Source organism: Kryptolebias marmoratus, linkage group LG10 (assembly GCF_001649575.2).
Source record: "Kryptolebias marmoratus isolate JLee-2015 linkage group LG10, ASM164957v2, whole genome shotgun sequence".
NCBI lineage: Eukaryota > Metazoa > Chordata > Actinopteri > Cyprinodontiformes > Rivulidae > Kryptolebias > Kryptolebias marmoratus.
In genome coordinates, this window is record NC_051439.1 from 13754169 (window position 1) to 13774591 (window position 20423).

The 20423-nt window shown below is 44.3% G+C and overlaps 3 protein-coding genes across 3 annotated transcripts in view; 2 read left to right on the top strand and 1 right to left on the bottom strand.

Annotated features, from left to right (window-relative positions):
• Positions 1–6: 6 nt before the first annotated feature.
• Positions 7–8338, top strand: coq6 (coenzyme Q6 monooxygenase). The gene is made up of 12 exons (XM_017410468.3): positions 7–391; positions 592–726; positions 2245–2303; positions 4046–4172; positions 5352–5482; positions 5580–5687; positions 5884–5946; positions 6056–6163; positions 6813–7015; positions 7165–7280; positions 7522–7688; positions 8229–8338. The coding sequence occupies exons 1-12, from the start codon at positions 193–195 to the stop codon at positions 8256–8258; spliced, it is 1446 nt and encodes a 481-aa protein (XP_017265957.1). The 5' UTR covers positions 7–192; the 3' UTR covers positions 8259–8338.
• Positions 8339–8424: 86 nt separating this feature from the next.
• Positions 8425–14452, bottom strand: LOC108232039 (ectonucleoside triphosphate diphosphohydrolase 5 (inactive)). Its single transcript, XM_017409550.3, has 13 exons — positions 13941–14452; positions 13432–13511; positions 13102–13245; positions 12554–12629; positions 12331–12366; positions 11968–12056; positions 11800–11879; positions 11658–11719; positions 11460–11561; positions 10669–10812; positions 10516–10569; positions 9984–10099; positions 8425–9865 (listed from the first exon to the last, which is right to left on the bottom strand). Exons 1-13 carry the CDS (start codon positions 14338–14340, stop codon positions 9782–9784), a joined length of 1467 nt encoding a protein of 488 aa, XP_017265039.1. The 5' UTR covers positions 14341–14452; the 3' UTR covers positions 8425–9781.
• A 4087-nt stretch (positions 14453–18539) lies between these two features.
• The window catches only part of LOC108233750 (basal body-orientation factor 1), a 6235-nt gene continuing 4351 nt past the window's right edge, over positions 18540–20423 (top strand). Inside the window, exons 1-3 of the mRNA XM_017412412.3 lie at positions 18540–18685; positions 18786–19038; positions 19681–19746. Coding sequence (XP_017267901.1) covers positions 18642–18685; positions 18786–19038; positions 19681–19746 — 363 coding nt within the window. The 5' untranslated portion in view covers positions 18540–18641. The remainder of the gene's footprint in view (positions 18686–18785; positions 19039–19680; positions 19747–20423) is intronic.

Sequence of the window (20423 nt, forward strand, 5' to 3'; positions counted from 1 at the left end):
CGGAAGTTTTTCATCTGCACTGCAGTTTGTCAACACAACATGGCTGTATTACAGAGAGGGCACAGCTGCTCTTATTAGGACGAATTCAAGGGGAACTGTGCTTGAAGTGCTGTGTGACAGCCTTCAGACGCAGAGGCTGGACTGTTTCCTTCCGTTTGAAGCGCTTCATGTGAAAAGACGTGAGGCAGAATAATGCACAAGCTCACAAAGGCGCCGCTGGTCCTGAATGGACTTGGGCGACGTTTCATAGCAGGAAAACACTTGTCTGCTGTAAATATCAGGAGAGGACTTGCGTGTACTGAACCTAAGGGAGATTCAGGCAAGAATGAGGTTTATGATGTGATTATATCCGGTGGAGGGATGGTTGGATCTGCGATGGCATGTTCTTTAGGTGAGTGTGACTTACAGTAACTTAGCCAAATTGCATTTAAACGTGTAAAAAAGCAATATATTATGCTCTGTAGAGAGTCCTAAAGAGTTATCACTCTCTAAAATCTAATAATAGAATGGTACTGTGTTTGTACCGTTATTACTACCCATCCTATTGTAGCCTCTACCAGACACTTTGATAAAGTATTTATTTCCTCGCAGGAATGGATTCCAACTTGGCAGGAAAGAAGATTTTGCTGCTTGAAGCTGGCCACAAGAAATCGATGGACAAGGTTCCTGACACCTACAGCACCAGAGTCAGCTCCATCAGTCCAGGCTCCGCCACTCTCCTCAGCGGTACAGCACCCCGTCTGACACCGACAGACAGCTTTATCTAACGGTTTATGAAAAAGCTGTCCTTGAGTCACTTTCTTGATAAGTTTGGTGTGTGTGTGACCTTTAAATGGCCTCACGTGATAAGTTAGGGATGAGACAGGCTGTCTGGGGTTTTGCTGACTGTTAGATGTCTCAGCAACAGTCAAAGCCTGGGGAAATGAGCATTAGACATTTAGGTTTGTTAAAGACCTTGATGGTTCCCTAAACAAAGTGTTTGCATAGTTTTTTTTTTAATTCATGCATTTTATTATCCCAGAAATTTAATCAAACTTTAACTGTAGGACACATACATTTGTTCACATGTATTCTGATTTATATCTACAGTTCAGTTATTCCAAAACACAAAGCGTCCCAATGTGGCGACTGTACAAAATTCCAAAATAACTTTGTAATAATCTAAGCTTATAAAAAATACCTCCATTTTGATGTATGAACTGTATATGCAGTGTAAAGAGAACCAAGATCAAAACAAATGTTGAAGCTGCTGCTGGTGGCTCATTATGGTCACTATAGTAACCACACTCCTGTGTCTGTCACTCCCTGACTACCAAGTTCATGAGAAGCAGAAAAAAAATGCACTAAGCCTCAAATAATCAGTCCTTGTGCAAAAACTATGTCAGGTCTTAAAAATTCCTGAAGCGACAGAAGACTGGTGGTGAGTTTTTAGGTTTCTACAGGGTTTTATGGATCTATGACAAAAGTTTTTTTTTACGTCCAGTTTTGTAGAGGATATTTTGAGCTAAAATATAATTGAAGTCTCTGTAAGCTTGGGTGTGCACTCTGCATTCTGGGGGGGATTTAAGAGAAAACTGTAAGTACAACAGCAGTGAGAGAAACATTGGCTGAAAGGAGACAAAAATGCCTTTGTTTTGATTTAACATTTTGATGTATAATTTACATGTTTTATATCAAAGCTGCACAACAAGGTAAAGTTTGAGCAGAGTAGTAATATTGCTTGAATGGACCTTTACCTCCTCCTTTTACAGATGTCTTTGAGATTATGGACTTTATTCAATTATAACTGGGTACAGATAGAGAAGTAGACAATTGTTTTTAGAATATTCTATATAAAAAAAGGAGTAAAATGTGAAACGTTGTGTTTGGTTGGGAGGTTGTTGTCCTCCAATGGCATTTGTACAAAATCCTAAAGATTAACAGAGAACTTGTTTATAGAACCACAACCTTTCCTCTGTTTTTTTTTACAAACAGCAATCACTTAAAATATATATGTAGGTAAGCTAATGCCTAGTTTATCCCGGAGAGAACCAAAGCAAACCTCCAGTTAGAGAAAAATAAATCATTTCTGGACCTTGCTGTCAAGTTTCCAAACAAGTTCCTCTTCAAGCTGATGTGTGAGCTTTACCTTCATTCAGGCTTGATTCTGAGTTCACAAGTTTACTTTTCTAACGCTACATTTTGTGCTTAATACACACTCAGATTATTAATGAATTATCTGATGACCACAGTCTTATTTCCCAGGTATAGGAGCATGGGAACACATCACAAAGATGAGATGCAAACCCTATACAAGAATGCAGGTATGTTGATTTTGTTCTCATTAATACAGGTTGTTTTATTTTACGTATGGAAAAGAAAAAGGACAAAGCATCTAGCGTTGGCTGGCGTTTTCAAAGGTTTGGAAAAATACCGCTTTAAGACTGGAATAACTCAGTAATGTGAAATATTTCCCCAAATTCCTCTGTTACACAACTTAAAATTTGACTAACGAGTCCTCCAGACTTTCAGATTTACTGGCGCACTATATGTATTTCTGTCATCCATCAGTTGTGGCACCATGCAATTAGTGGAGAGAAAACTCTGTGACACTCAGCTTCTACTCAGTCATCAGGATTAATCAGCAAGCAACACAATACAGCATCATATAATCTAGTATATGATATGTAATTGTTCGCATTAAAATAGCAAAAGGTGGTTTCGTGTAACATGCATTTTGTTCATTCCTATGCGCAATTTATGTCTGTTCAGTAGCTTTGCAGAGCCTCTGGCACACTAAGTACCAACTGTACTCGAAGTATATTTAAAAAAAGGCCATGGCCTGGCAGATTCAAAGCACTGCATGGCCCTCTGACTGTGCAAGTTTTATTTATTAAAGCCATGTTTTCTATGAAGCGTAAATCATTCTGATGTTTCAAATTGGTACCTCCGCTCGCCATCTTCTAATTACGAAGACGCATGTGAACAACGGGGAGAAGATGAAAGATTAGGAGAGCGGTTGTTTGCTGCAGAGTGAGCCCACTTTACGGCTGTGGGCGCAGACTTGGTCCCTCTTGTAAGATGTGGTCGGTGTGTACCAAACACTTGACCGCAGGGTTTCTCTTTGGGCCCAATATGTCATCATGCAGTGCTTTACAGTGATTATGGTAGTGTACCTCTCCCATTATACCTTCACTCCTCTGCCACTGTTTTGGCTTGTTTGGCCACCAAATTTCATTCATATACATCTCAGTCATGGAGCTGGAAAGTATGTACTTTACATCATCTCTAAATAGCACGTTTCTACGCTATAAAGTCCCCCTTCTTCTTAAACTAGGCATCAGGAGGAGACAAGTGGTGTTTTCACACATTTATTTGCTATAAAGTCACAGGGAATATTGTTTAAATCTTGCATAAAAAGCAATAACTTATTCGGCCCCAAAAAGGCATAATTTCACCAGCATTTAACAAAACCAAAACAATTTTTGGGCTGGTCTCAGTAAATCCTTCTTCCCAACCACTTATCACAAGTTGCAAACCAACTACCATTAGTGGGTTTACTGCGGGGTATATCCCCCTACTTTATGGCAAGTTGGAAAAAAGCAGTGTGGCAGCATATTACTGCAGAATGATGGGTTTTGTCACCATAGTTACACCCCAGGAGCAGATTAACCTTGTACAAACACTTTTCATGTTTGACTCAAACAAGGTCGGTATTCCAGTAGCCTGAGACTATATCTCAATTATGCCACTTTTAGTTGTGAATAAATATTGACTTACTCCGTTGTGTTTACAAACATGTCACTTTTTATTTGTGTTTCCAAGTAAATGTTTGACAAAGACGATCCGCATCACGAAATATAATTCAGATCCCCGACCTCACAGGGTTGGATTGGGGTGAATTCAGCTGTCAGTCAAGCGGGGCGCTGACCCTCGTCGCTTTGGGTGTAACTTTGATGTGTTCAGCTCAATGAAATGTCGCCTCTCTGCCCAGCTCTATATAGAGAAAAGGAATTTATTTAAGCATAGACTTGTAAACCGCAGGCATAATGAGTCTCTCATTTAGGTTTGGGATGCCTGCTCAGATGCCCTGATCACATTCGATAAGGAGGACCTGCTTGACGAGATGGCATACATTGTGGAGAATGACATCGTTGTGACCGCCATCACCAAGCAGCTGGACACTCTGTCCGGTAAGCATGAATAAAACATGGCGTTCCGTCCACACAGTAGCGTTATTTCTTTTCCGTCTGCCTAATAGGCTCCGACTCTGGCACCTAATGTCGCCACATATATTCCTTCCTGTCCTCAGGTTGTGTTTATTTGTGTTCCCGCCTTATGAACTGTTTTTAAAGACAAGCTCTTGGATCCATCCATGTTTTTCCTCAAGTTTTGGAAACTGCGGCACCTTGGCACCCTCCGAGGACACGTGAAGTGGTCCAGTGACCTATTTAAAGCTGCCATGTGCTCTCGAGCTTTGCCACCTCCCAGCACACAAAGTCACTGACAGCGTGAAGCGCTGCGCTCCCGTTGACATCTGACCAACTTTTCTGAGGTTCACAATTAAAACTCGGCTCTTCTATGTGCATGACACTTTGACTGATATATTTATAAACAGGTTTTTTGGACGTTTTTGCACCAAACAGGACGTGTGGTTCCCGCACGTTTTTTGCCTCATGTGCCCTCCATGTGTCCGCTCCTGCTCTCTGTTCTCATTTTTAGCCGTCGTGTTGTTTTTGCAGAAGATGCAGTACATGAAAACTGCCCCTGCCAGCTGTTTTAAATGTTACCCTGCACTCCGATCACAGAAAAGCCATATCCAACATCCGCGCTGCAGGAACCAGTAGCTGCTCTGCGGATGGGTCCCGCTCCAAGTCAGCACGAGCCACCTCAGAATCCTACCATGTGTGGGGTGTCCAGCTGCTGATATTTTAGGACTAGGGGCAGCTTTTAGTGTAAAATCTAAGAAGCTGGAAGCATTTCTAAAGAGCAGAGTGGCATGCTGGTAGATAAACACTATTAGTCTGTGTAATGCGGCAGGCCGAGACCATTAAGGAGATTGTCAAATGTGAAGCTTGGCAGTGAGCACGTGCCAGCGAGGGAAACCAGTGGTGTTTTATGGGGTGGTTTATAGATCTTTCCCCACTTTGGCTGCAGGCTAGCCATCCTTTCCTTTCATTTTTTTTTTTTTTTTCAAAAGAAAAGTAGCAACAGCTCAGATTTAGTAAGATGATTCATTCCCAGGGCCAAATTTATCCCTTTTGAAGTAAAAAAAAAGTCACACATCTTGAAATTTTATTTTTAAAGAGCGCCGTTTCCTTTTGGCCCGTTTCACGGGGTGGTCACGTGCTTCGTGTTTTTACTGTCGTCAGATAACGTGCAAGTTAAGTACAAGTCGAAGGTGGTGAAGTACACATGGCCCATGCTCCACCACGCAGCAGACTCCATCCCATGGGTGCAGGTCACTTTGGCAAATGGGGAGACTCATCAAACGAAGCTTCTGGTAAATGAAATCCCCTCATAAAAGCCACTTTTCTTTTTGTCTCTCTTGCCTTTTATGTTTTGGTTTTTTTTTTTTTTACTTTTTATTTGTTTTGCAGATCGGTGCTGATGGGCCGAACTCCATGGTGAGGCAAGGGTTGGGAATTCCCACAGTAAAGTGGAATTACGATCAGTCTGCTGTAGTTGCAGTGCTGCACCTGTCGGAGGTGAGCAGTAGCCTTTAATGGGTCTACACAAAATGAACATGCTGAAATATTCAAGTTTTGTCTTTTCATGGGTTACCAAATGAGTTGAAATATGTCCCACACACATTTTTAATATGTTTCCTTTTTTCTGTTTATGTGAAATAAAGCTCTACAGCACAATGCAACCAAAATAAATACATTGATTTATGTGTTGCAGCCTACAGAGAACAATGTTGCATGGCAAAGATTCCTCCCGACTGGACCCATAGCCATGTTACCGGTGATGCATCTATATTTCCTTTTGCAAAAGCACCGTTTTCTTGCACAGAATCCACCTGTCAGGTTTGTTTCTTTCAACTCCACTGACCCTCCGTCTCTTTTCACTGCAGCTGTCGGACACACAGAGCTCTCTGGTGTGGTCAACAAGCCCTCGGCTTGCAGAGGAGCTGCTCGAGCTGGACGAGGAGAGCTTCGTCGACGCCATCAACTCTGCCTTCGTGAGTCCCGCTGTGCCCTTCAGACCGCTGGCGTTGCATCTACAGTCACGTTTAAGCTCCGTCAGGAAGGTGTTGCGAGACCTCTGGAGTTGTGTGCAGGGATTCTCCAAACACCTACATGTTGAGCTGTTTGGAGTGACTCACACAAACAACTCGGTCATTGTTTAGCCCAGTCCGTACACAATAATATTATTTCCCTGCAGGAATGATACACCTATCTATTTTTCATGTTTGGAGAAGCTCCATTTTCCCAAGCTGGCTATTTTTACTCGGCCTGCTGATGGATGGGGTCACCACGGTTGAGTCACGTTTGGTTTCAGGCCTGGTTTGCTAATTAAACCTGTGGTCTCCCAGTGTCGACCATTACTGCATGGAATGTTTTTCAAACAGAGCTAATTCAACTCCATAGCCTGGCCGGCATCTTCTTTTAATTAGCCCAGCTCCCGAGGTCCCTGCCAAACCAGTTAGTTAGGAAGGAAAAGGGGGGTGGGGGAGCACTTTTGCTGGCCTGGAGTTCAGCTTTGCTCCTGTGTCAGCTAAATTGTCTGTCCACAAAAAAGGATAATGTCTGTTTTCTTTCTCTTCTGGCCATTTTTCTTTCCTTTTGGAACGTCTGTGTGTGTGTGTGTGTGTGTGTGCTCACGGACAGTGGAGTAATGAGAGCCACTCGGATCTAATTGAGACAGCCGGCTCTCTGTTCCGGGGCGCCCTGTCGGCCATCATGCCGTCAGCAGGTTCACCTCGACAGCTTCCACCGAGCGTGGCAGGGATCGGCCCGAAGAGCAGGGTCATGTTCCCACTGGGTATGGGTCACGCATCAGAGTACATCAGGCACAGGGTGGCACTCATCGGGTAAGATGATAACACTCAGAGTAACAGACCTCACATTCCTGCTTTTAAAAAGCAGTTTGCTCTCATTTTAATGACACTTTTAAAAGACACGAAGCAGCATAAAGTACATTGAAAGGGTTTGGATTGTGGACGCCGCGTTATATTTGCAGAGATGCAGCTCATCGCGTCCATCCGTTGGCGGGTCAGGGAGCCAACCTGGGATTTGGGGATGTGGCTTGTCTCACACAGATCTTAAGCCAGGCAGCTTTTAATGGGAAGGACCTGGGTGAGTGAAGGAGAAGGAACCAGAACTCGGTGGTTTCCTTTAAGCTTTTTTCTGTTGCCACAGCTTGAACACACTTTACTGATCTAACTTTTAGAAAGCAGCAGGTTGTACGTTGCGGCTTGTTTGTTTTTTTTCATAAATAAAAATCATGTCATGCGACGTGAAGTTGCGTTTTCTCTGAATGCACAGATTTAATATAAAAACACAGGCTTACACATTACGTTAACTTCTGTTTGTGCAGGAGCGATCCAGCACTTGTTAGAGTACGAGACTGAACGTCAGCGCCACAATCTGCCCATGATGGCTGCAGTCGACCTCATGAAGCGACTTTATTCCACCGACGCGGCTCCTGTGGTTCTCCTACGCACCTTCGGTCTGCAGGCCACCAACATGCTGCCGGCTCTAAAAGTAAGCCTCAACTCCGCAACATCACAGCCAACCTGGACCTCACTCGGATCCAATCAATCCACCTATCAAGCCGAAGCCCCGCCCACACCACGACCCCACCCTCCACCCTCTTTTTCTGATTACACGGAGCTTTACTGTAGCAGTGTCTATAATTTTAAGAGTTTGAACCTACTACTATGGCATCTAAGTTTAGCCCCAAATTTAGTGTTACCAAAAGTGTGTGGGTGGGGTGCACGGCTGGCCCTCGGGCAGCGGACAGTGGTGCTGGCTCGTGTTTTCACACTCCTTTTATTACCGACCACTCATGTGAAACGGTTTTATTTCCTACTAAGTGATTCAGACCAACATAACCGTAACTGGTGGCGAAGGCGTTTCACTATCGAGTTTTAAAGCGACATTTTTCCATATTAAACGCCGAGTTCAGAAGTTTACAGGTCCTGTTTAGGGTTTGAAGTGCCACTCACTCATAACAGGGTTCTCAAAAGCATGATTCGAAGGTTGCAGTCTTTTAATTCCTGTTTCTTCTCTCTCTCTTTCCAGGAGCAGATCATGGCCTACGCCAGCAAATGATCACCCTGCAGAGATCTTTGAGCTTCAGAAGCGATGAAGATTGCCAATGTAAAGAATATAAATAAAAACATCTTGATATATTTTGCTCTTTAACTTCATCATTTATGTTTTTGTGTCACATCTATTAAAAAAGGGGGTTTCAATCAAACAATAAATGAAGCAAAAAGCACATTTTTCACATTTTATTCAAACATACATGTTTAGTATACACTTATGTCACAAGATTTAATAAAAACAATTTACAAATTGTCAGATTATTGACACTAATGGACAAAGATATTTCTCAGCAAAAGTGCAGCATAGAGTTTTAATGATAAAGCTGTTCCTGCCAAATAATTTCACTAAGTTAACATTGTGTATATACAGCAGTAGTAACTGAATATGTTGCATAATGAGAAGACAGCATACTGTAGGGAAGGGTTTCAAAAGGTAATATTGGATAAGAATAATAAAAATACTCTTACATAAAATCAGTTTTTAAATATTTGTACAATTCACAAGAAGGATTTAACAACAAAGTAAAGAAAGAACTTTTTTTTCCAGAAATGCTTTTTTTTTTGCAAAATTTGCATTTAGTTTTTAATCAAATAGCTGTAGTTTAAGCTGTCGGGTTTCACCACCTGCCCTTAGTGAGTGGTTTCTCTTTTGGTTAGTTAAAATACAGTTCAGGCTCCTGCTTTATAAGGTTTCCAATTTAAAAAAAAAAAAAAATACTGACTGCATCTTAAAACACAACACTCTCTGTAAGAGGCGTCATTTGCCTCCCCCCCCCTTGAATCATGGCGAACCCAACACTCATGAAGAATATGTACAACTCTGTAGAAGAAATTAAAGCGACAGCTCATGTCTCAAAGCTACAATGTCTGCAGTTAAAGTGTTTTGTGCAAAGTTGAGGAAAAAAAAAACAAAGATGCTGCGTGGTAGTCAAACGCTCTGTTTCCAATGATGTCTTACTTGTTTAATGCTAAGAGCAAATTAACAAGGGTCCTGTGTAAAAAAAAACATTTACTGCCAGAATAAAGAGAGAATGGATTTACAAGCATCTAGAAAGACAATTTTGGTTGCAACTCCAACAACTAGTGTCTAAATTTATTCCACTACACTGTACAGCGCACACCAGGACCACAGTAAGCACCAAAACACCATGACTCCTTGCCTCCACAGTACCCTCCATACACTTTACAGGCTGGCCGGGACGGTTTTTCAGATCCGCCACCCATAAGGAATCAAAAAAAACTGTAAACTTTTTATAAAAAATAAAAATCGGCCCACCAGTTATGAGCTCAAAATACAGTAGAAAAAAATGGCCTTATAAAAATATAGTGATTTCTTTTTCTTTCTTTTTTTTGTAACAGTTCATGAAGTGTTTGCAGGGTGCTGAGGGGTTTGGGGGGAGAAAGAAGGGGCGTGGTGGGTGAGGAAACAAGGTGGGAGTGGGTTGACTGAGGGTGGGCGGAGGGAAGGAGGTCCCACAGTGACAGACTGTCCCTCTCAGTGCCAGCCGCGACGACCGCGAGCTGCTCTTAGTGGATGTTGAAGTTTCTGAAGAAGTCGAAGGTGGCACCGAGAGCCCAGCTCGTCTCCACGTTGTTCACCTTCTTGGCCAGCTGTTGAGTAAAACAAGAGGAGGTTCTCCATCAGAAACACAGGGAAACATTTTCTCTTACATTTCAAATCGTGCATACTTTTCTATCTTGATTAGCAACTCAGCTCAGAGTGTCTTACCTGCAGCCTGGTGCTCTCCTTGAAGCCGAAGCCCTCCTTTAGCAGGCATGTGATATATGTCATATCCATGCAGAGGTAGGGGTTGATGGCACTGTATTTGGTCATCTTGTTGCACACTGCAAACGAAAACAACCGTAAAAAGGCTCGTCTTTACCAAAACACCCCGTCTTTTCTAACCCCAGTGCTGCATGATAACAGGACGGCCTTTCTGTTTCTGCTTGGTTGCATAACCACTGAGGTGTGAGGAGTACGGCTGAGGGTCAGCACAGGGCTGTGGGTGGGTGGAACATGTTTGTGTTTGAGCTTCCAGGTGGTGTGTGGCTGTCAGGTGCCCTCCTGCCCGGGCCCTGCAGACACCTTCGGCTCAGCTGCCAGCCAAGCTTTGAGCTAGACCATGTGGAGATGTTCTCACAACACAAACAGCCCTTACATAACACACCAACTCCTCCCTACGTGATATAAACAAGGATCTACAGTGCACCTATCAGAGAACCAAACATCTAATGCTTTTGATTGACATGTAACCCCTTACCTTCTTTGGCTTTCTTCTTAAAGTCCCTGACTTCGACCTCCCCACCTCGACTGCCTTGTGTGCAGAAGACAAACGTGCAATTAGATTTGTGCGAGAGATTATAATTTGCATAAAAGATAATGGAAGGTGGCTCGCTGGCCTGTTTCCACTCACCGACGAGGCCGGTTTCCACGGCTCTCTCGTAGTAGTGGGAGAACGCGTAGAAGATGCCGCTGCCCTTCACTTCGTACGGCTGGTGGAATAAATCTTTGATGACCCTCTGGACCTCGTAGTAGCACAGTTTATAGCCCGCATAGCCTGAGGCGAGATAAGGGAGCAGATGTAGCTCGGTTTGAAGGGTGACTTTGCTGAACATAGCTGCAACAATGGATGGAATGCCTCACTCCGAGGTCAGCGGGCGGTTTTGAAACTCAAAGGTTCGCCAGATTATATACAAGGGAAGCCCCAAAAGGACAAGCTTCACACGGCCCCATGGGTACGTGCGGTTCAATTGTGCTAGCGAAACCATGCGCTGACAAGAGCGGCAGTTAAGCACGGCCCTGTTGTGCTGCCTATTTTTTACCGCATAGTTGCGAGTGGGCCAGATCCAGCTGCTCTTTACACACCAAAAAAATAACAAGTCAGGGACAAGCCCAGCATCTTTTGGCCACTTGACTGTGGTATGGGAGGGACTGCTTTATTTGTGAAGTGAACTGACAGTCTTCTTTTTATTTTAAATACAAGGTTGATGACAGCGTAATTGTTCAAGTGGGAACGCGGAGAAACAGAGGATGACAAAACGTGTTTGGTGCCAAGATTAAAGGGACTTCAGCTGAGATATGCTCTCATGTGAGTTTGTATTGTACTGTACTCCATTGTGTTCCTGAGCTGGGAGAGGAATGTGTGAATTGTTGGGCCAAAGACACGGGGACAGCATTAAAAACCGCAGGAAGCTTTTATCTTACCGCCTGGAATCCCGCTAACTTTATAGGTGTTTCCTCCAAAAGTTATTTCGTCTCTGAATTTTTTCGGGAGGCAGGAACTCGTGAAGACTTTCCAATCCAGGCCTGGGAAAATAAAAGCAGGAGAAGCGTTGACCCGGTGCTGAACTTTTTCAAAAGCGAGCACACAAGCGAGGCGAGAACAAGGACGGGACACTCTACCATCGGCTCCCAGAGCTCCAAAAGTTGCCAGGCGGGCTGCCACGATGCCATTTCCGAGGTAGCTGCGAAACAGTGGCACGGGTTAGGTTTTCAACTCTCGGATGTCAAGAAAACATACATCAGCGTAACTTTGTTTGTTTACCTGTGTGTGTAGAGTTCGAATGTATGGTTGAACATGTTGAGTCTGGCAGTGTAGGTGGGTGGAGCAGTATCAATCGTTTTCTGTTGGATTGACGACACATTGCTGAATATTTTCTTAATCCTACTGAAAGCAAAAGTGTTTAATTGCCACATTAAATGCTTAACTCACCTTTGATTTTGGAACGAATGTGATCTGTGTCGATCCTCCACCCAAATCCAGAATCCCCACTGTTCTTCTCGTGTTGGAGTACAAATGGCCTGCGAGAAAACAAGCAACAATATGTTTAATCTGAAAGTCCCTACTATCAGAATGGTGCATTTTCTAAGATCTAACTCTCTAGAAAAGAGGATATCTTTGTTTTAAGTAAATGAGGTTGTGCCCTCGCAATGTGGCCTGTTTTTTGCAAACTGTTAGGCGGGGAGGGGGGGGGAGCAATGATGAGACAAGAGTCTTTCACTGCGGGGCTTCTGTGTACACAGGAGCCTCCTAACCACTAACACCACCATAGCAAAAACACATGCAGTGCCTCACCTGTAAGGAAGTTCACAGTGACCCAGGCGAGGACTCCTAAAACCACACAGGTCCAAAAAAAAGAGTCTGCATTAGTCAACTCCTCCCTTAAGGTGAATACAACTGCAAAAAGATCTAATTTAAATGTGTCGAAGCACAATAAAGACAGGTTTTAGCAAAGATAGACACCAAAATTAGAATTACTAAAGTGACAATAAGGCAAAATTAGTTAAAGATTTCCTACCTTCGTCTGCTCCGTTCATGATAGAAACACAATTTTCTGGCACATAGAAAGGCGACTCTTCGAACACCTCTCGTACCTGTCGGACAGATTCATCAGTTTTTCAGTTAATAAAATCCACTATAAAGTCTGCAGCCTCATATGCTTTTCATTTGTAAAGCAAACTTTTCCTGCTGCGTTTGCACCTGTCTTCTAGATTCAAGCAGCATTTTTGTTAAGAAAAAAAAGACTTTCTTTTTAAGTTTGTGTTTTTGTGTTGTTTTTTTTACATGAACTTGGTGCCTTTGGGTGTTTTAGAGTGACAGATAACCAAACCACAAACATGGCTGGAACAGCAGCCTGTATAATACTTAAAATACCAAATATGGTTGCTCCGCACAACCCAACAACAGCTGTTCTTTGCTACATGATAGCCACCAAATGGGCAGACTTGCTGCCTTTTCGTTTAGTGACACTTGTAAGCACTTAGTGGTTTTCTCATCCCGATCCCTGGTGGGACGGCTGCTGCTCGGGCCAAACTGTCTGAGGGCAGAGCGGAAAACGTGCCTCACCTCGTTCAGCAGGGCATTGGCCTCCTCCACGGGCAGCAGACGCAGACCCGCCGTGGCCCTCAGGACCACGGGCGTCCGTTTCCACTCCTCCTCTGGCACGGTCTTCTTGGCAATCTTCAGCAGCTGACGGATGGTGTTCCCACCCTGCGGAAGGCAACGAAAAAGATGCGTGCCTCACATTCTAACCACAGCGTTGTTGTTTTTTTTTGTTCAGGAGGGAACCATTGCATCACATGAACCCAACCCAAAGAAGATCCAAGCGGTTTTAGTGGTGAGCAACTCCCTGCTACCTGAAAATGAGTAAGTGACGGTGCGGACAGGTTCACATACCTCTTCAGGGTTGTTCCTGTATTCAGACAGTCCGGGTTTCACTGCATGGAACATTTCATTGTCCAGAACTGGCAGCTCAACTACAAAAAACAAAGGAATAAAAATGCAAAAGTCAGAGAACAGATCATAAACCCAGAAAAAGCCCACAGGGTTTAATACTATTTATTGCCTTTTTTAACGAGGCTACATTCACCTACATTCACAATCAGTTTTTAAGGTTTTTAAAAGCGTTACTTCCCACACAGCTGAGTCAGACGGGCTAATTAAAAGTCCTCCTCTGCTACTTTTAGAGAGCTCATGCACTCTCTGCCCTGACACCACACAGAGGAATGACCTGACAGCAAACTGAGGGGGAGGCTGCTGCAACAAGTGCAAAGCCCTGTTCAGAGACAGGGACAGGGACAGGAACAGGGACAGGAACAGGAACAGGGACAGGGACAGGGACAGGGACAGGGACAGGGACAGGGACAGAGACAGGGACAGGGACAGGGACAGGCTGGTGCGCTCACCTGGGTCCTTCTGGATGAACTTGTAGATGTGGATCCTGGTGCCGGTGCTGCCCGCGTCAAACATCACCCCGTAGAAAACGCGCGGGGAGGAGGAGAAGGGCTCGTGCGCGCGCGGGTGATACGCCTGATACTGGTGGAAGGTGTCGGGCGCCGGGTGCACCACCTCGGGCACCGGGTGGAAAGCCTCGGGGATCTGGTGGACGACGGCCGGCGCCGGGTGGAACACCTCGGGCACGCCGGGCTGCGCCACCTCGGGCGCGCGGTTGGAGACGTCCGGGAGGAGGTTCTCGGCGTTGGCCGCGGGCTCCCGGTAGCGGTAGTGGGGCACGTAGCGGTGGTGGCGGTAGTAGGTCGCCTCCGCGCACACGAGCCACAGGGTGAGGATGAGGAGGATGGCCATTGTGTCCACAGCCTGAAGAGGAGGAGAGATGCTGGAGGGAGAGAGAGAGATAGAGAGAGAGGAGTGGAGATGGAAGCAGACAGAGTGGATGCTCACTCAGGGCTGTCCGGACATCACATCACGGTATATAAAGCCATAAGGGCTTGGCACGGAGCCACACGGAGCGCAGCCATCCACCAATCCTGTGGCAGTCCATCCCAGCTCCATCAGGAGTCAGTCCCCCCTCCACACCCTCCTCACAGCCGAGGACTCACTACCTGCAACTGCCTTTTCCCTTTTTTCTCCCCTTTCCTTTTTTATAATTAGATTTATTTCTGGCTATGTCTCTCCTCCTCATATTTGCTGCTTACTCTGAAGCCAAAGAAAATCCCTCCACGAGAGAAGAAAACGGCCTTTCTGAAGATGTAAAAAAAAAAACTAATGTCCCACACTGATGAAAGAAATGGCACTAAAATACTCATTAAAGGGGGGCACTTAAGGCTTGTTCTGGAGCTTGCCTGAGAAATTCCTTCACGCTGCCACTTTTTGAACTTTTATAATTTCATAAGTGTTTAAATTTTGCAGCCGCTTAAATCATGTGTGATGTAGGTTTTTTTTTATTTCTCCTATAAATGCCCATCTGATATTTCAGTTTTCACCTCTGCAGTTTATTAAAGCAAATGCTATAGTCCTCTAACGTTTGCACGCACATTAACTTTATTATTAATATTATTATAATTATTTAAATTATTGTGTCTTTCTAAAAGAAACCTCATACAGTGGAAACTTTCTCAGATGTTGGTACAAAAGCTCAGTTATCCAGGCCACGGCGAATCTTTAAAAGTTTCAAAGTAAAGCAACTGGATGTTGTATCTGTAGCAGAAGATGTTTCGGTTTAAAACTGGAGAGTTGCGAGATTTAAACTGCATGATTAATCTCACTCCCCTCCATCCTGAGGATCATTAGAGTCCTTCATTACTCAACTTCTTTTTGCAGTTCTGTAATAGTCACTGCATTAAATCCACTGCAGCTGTTTCATCAGACCTGAAAAAAAAAATGCAAATCTGACTTGCGCTCCAGCTGGCATAAAAGCTAAAAGAATGTCAGCAATCATCTCACTCCTACTCATCTGTGTGTTAACCACAGGGTTTCCAAAGGGGAAAATATTTAGGCTGCAAGGCACGTTTCACGAGAGAATGCATGAAAGGCGTGAGTGGCAGTTTCTCCACTTTAGGTGGGAGTTTTGGCGCGGCGTCATGCTGCGGTGGATCACTTAATGCTTCCCTGTTCCTGCAGCAGGGTTACGCTGCAGGACGCAAAGGCAGCGAGGAGATCTCACAGCGGCGAGGGCGAGAGTTTATGAAAATGCCTCCATACGAACTGAAACTTGTGCCTGGCTGTGATATTTTTCCACCCACTTTGTATCAACAGAGAGATGACAGAGTTCTGAGGGGAGAAGTCAACAGGAGCATCCCTGGAGACCTGACCCTGACTCAACCTCCCCCTCCCGCCTCCAGCTAGCGCAGAGGCCGAGCCAGAAGCTGTGCCGCTGGTCCTCCCTGCCAGGAGGGCACAAAAAGGGGTGGGGATGGGGGGCCGACTTGATGTCGAGGAGCACAAGAAAAGCGCAGGAAGTCCACGGTGAGGACAATGTGGGGAGGGTGGGGCTTGGCACCAGCGTGCGCCCATCATGCCATTCCACTCCCTGGACACTCAACTGTGCAAAGCACTGTTCCAACGCTGTAATTTGGACTAAAAATATTGGACTTTCTTTCCTCCTTCCTTTTTTTTTTTGTAAATACTGTGGCCACTTTTTTCTTTTTTTTTTTTTTTGATCTTGCGGCTCACCAGAATGGTCGTTCGCCCCTATCAAAGTGTGCATGTGCAGAACCTCTCGCCAACTCGCGCTCACAGCTCTTTAACTTCATTAATAAATCCTGAACAAAAATACCCCGTCGGGAATATCAAATGTTTCGTTTGCGAGTTAATTTTAAAACCCTCTGAAGTGCGAACAGACAGTTCCTGCGTGTAATGTTGTGATTAATATGTATAATGCAATATTTGGACAGCAGTAATCCACCTAAGTACAGTGAGTGGTGCTGCCAGGAATCACACCTTATTTAGTCTTAACACACCTATAATCATTTTTGCAACTGTAAAGAGATGCAATAGCAGTTCCTCTCTAAATAGCACTGCTAATTAAACAACAGGAATATGTGGAAACCAGCTTATATTTGCTCAAATAAAAAAACAGAATTTAAGTGGTGTGAGAAGTTTAAACATGCATGATGCTATGCATGTCTAAGACATGACACAGCACATTACACATACACACACACACCTACACACACACAAGCGCATGCTGCATTGAACAAGAGTCAATTTCAAGGTTTAGTATTTCGTTTCAAGTTAACTGAAACCCTAAAGCACGAGAAAAGGTCCCAGCTTTGTAATCTACACTCTGCTGTATGTCATTAATATGCTGCAATGTTGCCCTCAGGAATGCCATGTTTGTGGGTGTCCTACCCCAACAAGTCCATTGAAGAGGCCCAAACCTTGTCATTACAATTCCAGTGATAATGACAGCTTTGAAAAGCTCAGGGTTATTTCAGTTTTCTCTCCTCACTGTCATAGTAATTACCTTTAAATTTAGTCTTCAAACTCTGTTCGTGATGCTAGAGCACGGAGCGACCCTATATGATTCAGTTTACAGTAGCTACACCCAACACGCTTGCAGTTTTTTTTTTTTTTTGCCTTTGATAAATAATCAGCTCTGGACACTCAGGCTCCTGCCTGCCTGCAGAAGGCCGAACAAGATGACGGAGAGAAATCTAGCGGTCTGGGGTTGAATTATAACCTGCCTTTACATTGTTTCTGCTGGACGAGCCCCTTTAAAGACGTAAGCCAAGCTGCATTCATCTCAGCGCTTTTCCCATAACTCCAACAGCAAACAACGGCCAGGATGGCAGGGAGAAAAGAAAAGGGGGAAAAAAAAAAGAAAAACACACACACACAGTTCTTTTCAGGACAGCATGAACAATACTGCTGACAGGAGCCAAATGTACCTCATGTCATCTTGTGGGAAGAGAGCGTGTGTAAACAGATCCTGTGTGATGGAGCTCACCGTGAGAAAACTGTAATTACAAGAAGAGTGACATACAGCCCAGCTTGAGAACATGCATCTGAATCCCCTGATCTATACTGATTGGTTTACCGATGGAGACAGAAATACTCAGCTCCTTGCAAAGCAATGGAAGCAGAGAGGTCATTTATTTTTAAGTTTGCCGTGCATCAAAATCGTGGAACAGACACTAATGATTGAAGCTTTCGTTTTCTTTCTTTTTTTTTTTTGTTTGCATCTCGAGCCTAAAAAGAAACAAATACACAGAAGAAAGGGCAATCCGTGAAAAGCCACCTGTCCACGCCGATCTCCAGACATGTACTTTACCTGCTAAAGAGGCGACTGAAGGTAGAGATCCTTCCAAAACAAACAACTGAATTAAAGGTTTACGCTTTAAGCGCGGAGAAAGCATCACAAAGGAAAATTGCTAAACTTTGGTGAAGTCATCGGGTTGCAGGTTTGCATGCAGTCATTACAATCCGAGGATTTACGAGCAGTTTCACTCAGTTTTTCCTAATTTAGGCCTAGCTGCTCTACTTTTGCACTCCTAAAAAAAAAAAAAATTGGGTCTCGTTAAGAGATGCCATATTCGAAGCTTGGTCACAGATCTAGATGTAAATACCTGGAAACCAGAGCTGAAATTATGGTTTCTTCTTTCATGTTAGCAAACTCTGAAATAATAATAAAACCTACTTATTGACCGACCAACCTACTGTTGAGTCCAGAACTACCAGCTGCAGTCAATCACGATCACTAACTAGAAGTTATCAAACCTTGGTCTTGTCGAGTTAAAGGCATTGTAGAACCTTCTGCCCTGCTTATTAAAAGATTTAGGTGAATATTTGCACATTTGTACCTGTATGTATATTTGTCCAACCCTGTGTGGATTACAGAAAATCACCAACAAGTTCACATTTGTGCACCTGATTCTTGTTTTAAAATATCAGTGAAGTTGCATATTGTTTAATTGCTCCAACCTGGAAACAAAATGGTTCAAATGAATCATTGAAAGTCCCAAATTAATAAAACATTCGCGCCCATGGAGAGCGTTTGTTGACTCCTGGGCTGATAGCCTCCTTTATCATGCGTCTCCATGGCAACGGTCCAAACAAGACTTGACAGGTAGTCAGGCTCGGTACCGGTACCGCGTCCTCTGTCACCGAGGCTCGTTTTTAGTGGAAATAAAAGAGTCTTAGCGGCGATGCCGACGCCGAAAGCCCCCAAAGTGAAGCGGGTCAAAGGCGGGTAAGTGCAGCGAGGCTGCGTTGGTGCGTTCACGTGTAAACTGAAAACTGGGCTCCAGCAGCAGCGTGCGCGTTTTGTTTGTTCCTCCTTTTTGTCCCAGGAAAGGGAAGAAAACCGGCAAACACGACTCCAAGCCGGACAAGGAGTCGGACGCGGAGACGGCCAGGGCCAACGTGGCTCTCTGGGAGCTGAGGTTAAAGGTCACCGACCAGGACCTGTCCGAGTACCGGGAGGCGCACCACAAACTGGCCTGCGTCAACGAGCGGCTGAGCGGCCAGCTGTACCGGGCCGAGAAGGACTCCGTCGATATGACCGGTTTCTGGCAGAAACGAGTTGAAGAGAGAGACGATCAGGTCTGCAGAGCACCTAAGACTAAAGGAACAGATTGTCAGCTTAGCTGTGCAAAAAGCCTTGAGTCAGAATTGTTGTTGCAGTCTTTAAAGTGGTCCTGAGCAAGGCTTTATTCCCTCAGTCCACTCAGGGGCACCTTCAGGGGTGGCCCGATGGGGGCCACTGTTAATCCTGGGGTGGCACACCAAATCCAAAAACCATAACAGACATTCAGGAGTTTTATTGTGCTTTAAAATAATGCCTATAGGCTATTTGATCACTTTCTGTTAGACGTCCAGTTTTGTTTTTAACTTTACTAATTGAAACATATAATAAACAAATAAATAAACTGAATTGAACTGGACCTGCCTTAATTGTACTCCTTAGTCCAGAACACGACCTTTTAGAAGACTATTTTGTTTGCTTTTTTGCTTGTTATGCCCTTTATTAGCAGCCTGTCACAAACTGTTCCCATTTCTTTCGGTAAATGTTTGAAAATATCAAAAGTAACACAGTTTGGCATACAGAAGACGCTCAGCAAAAGGTTGACGTGTCCCTCAGGCCTTGTGTAAAATCTTTGCTAGAGTTTGTCCCATTTCTCAGAGGCATGATGTAAATTTATAGGCCTCACACTTCCTTGACTTTTAACCGTTTCCAACAAACAGATCAGAAACCTGGAAGAAGACCTGAAACGACAAGAGGCTCTTGCGCTTGAAGAGAAGAATAAAATGGTGAGTGGCCAAGAGTTAGTTCATCTGCGTGCATGGCGTGACCATAAATGACGCATACGTCACTCAGCACGTGGACTAATAAATATTGGCAAACGAAAACAAAAGTGCGGTGAAAATCTCCAACCTGTAGCATGTCAAAAATGTGCTGCGCTGTCTCTTAGCAGCTGTCCTGCGTGTAATTAAGCTGGCATTCATTGTGTTAAAAAACAACAACAACCAAAGAAAACCACCATAAAAATACAAAAACAAAGGCTGTTATTTTAATTCTTGTCGGCGGCCGCAGAGAAAAAGCATAATTTAAAAGTGCTTGGTTGGGAAAAGACAGTCACACTCGCTGGTCTTGATGTGTTAACCATACTTCAGTCGTCACTCAGATCTTTAGGTTGCATAACATACACCGAAAGAACTTTATTTGACTCGTACCCTCACTGACCTCCACTTCCCATAATTTAGCCCAAGCTCTTAAACTTGCATGACAAAGCGACAAAAAAGGTACAGAGAAACCTTTCAGCTTCTTTTGCAAGCAGCTGTTTTCCATCTCGCGGCCCTTACTTCATGATAGTAAAAACGAAGCCTCTGAGGATGAAAAAGGAGGCACGGTCTGAACCAGCTTGAAACCACCCAATTTAGGACATGTACGGAGATGTCACATGACGCCCTGCCAGGGAGCGGGGGGT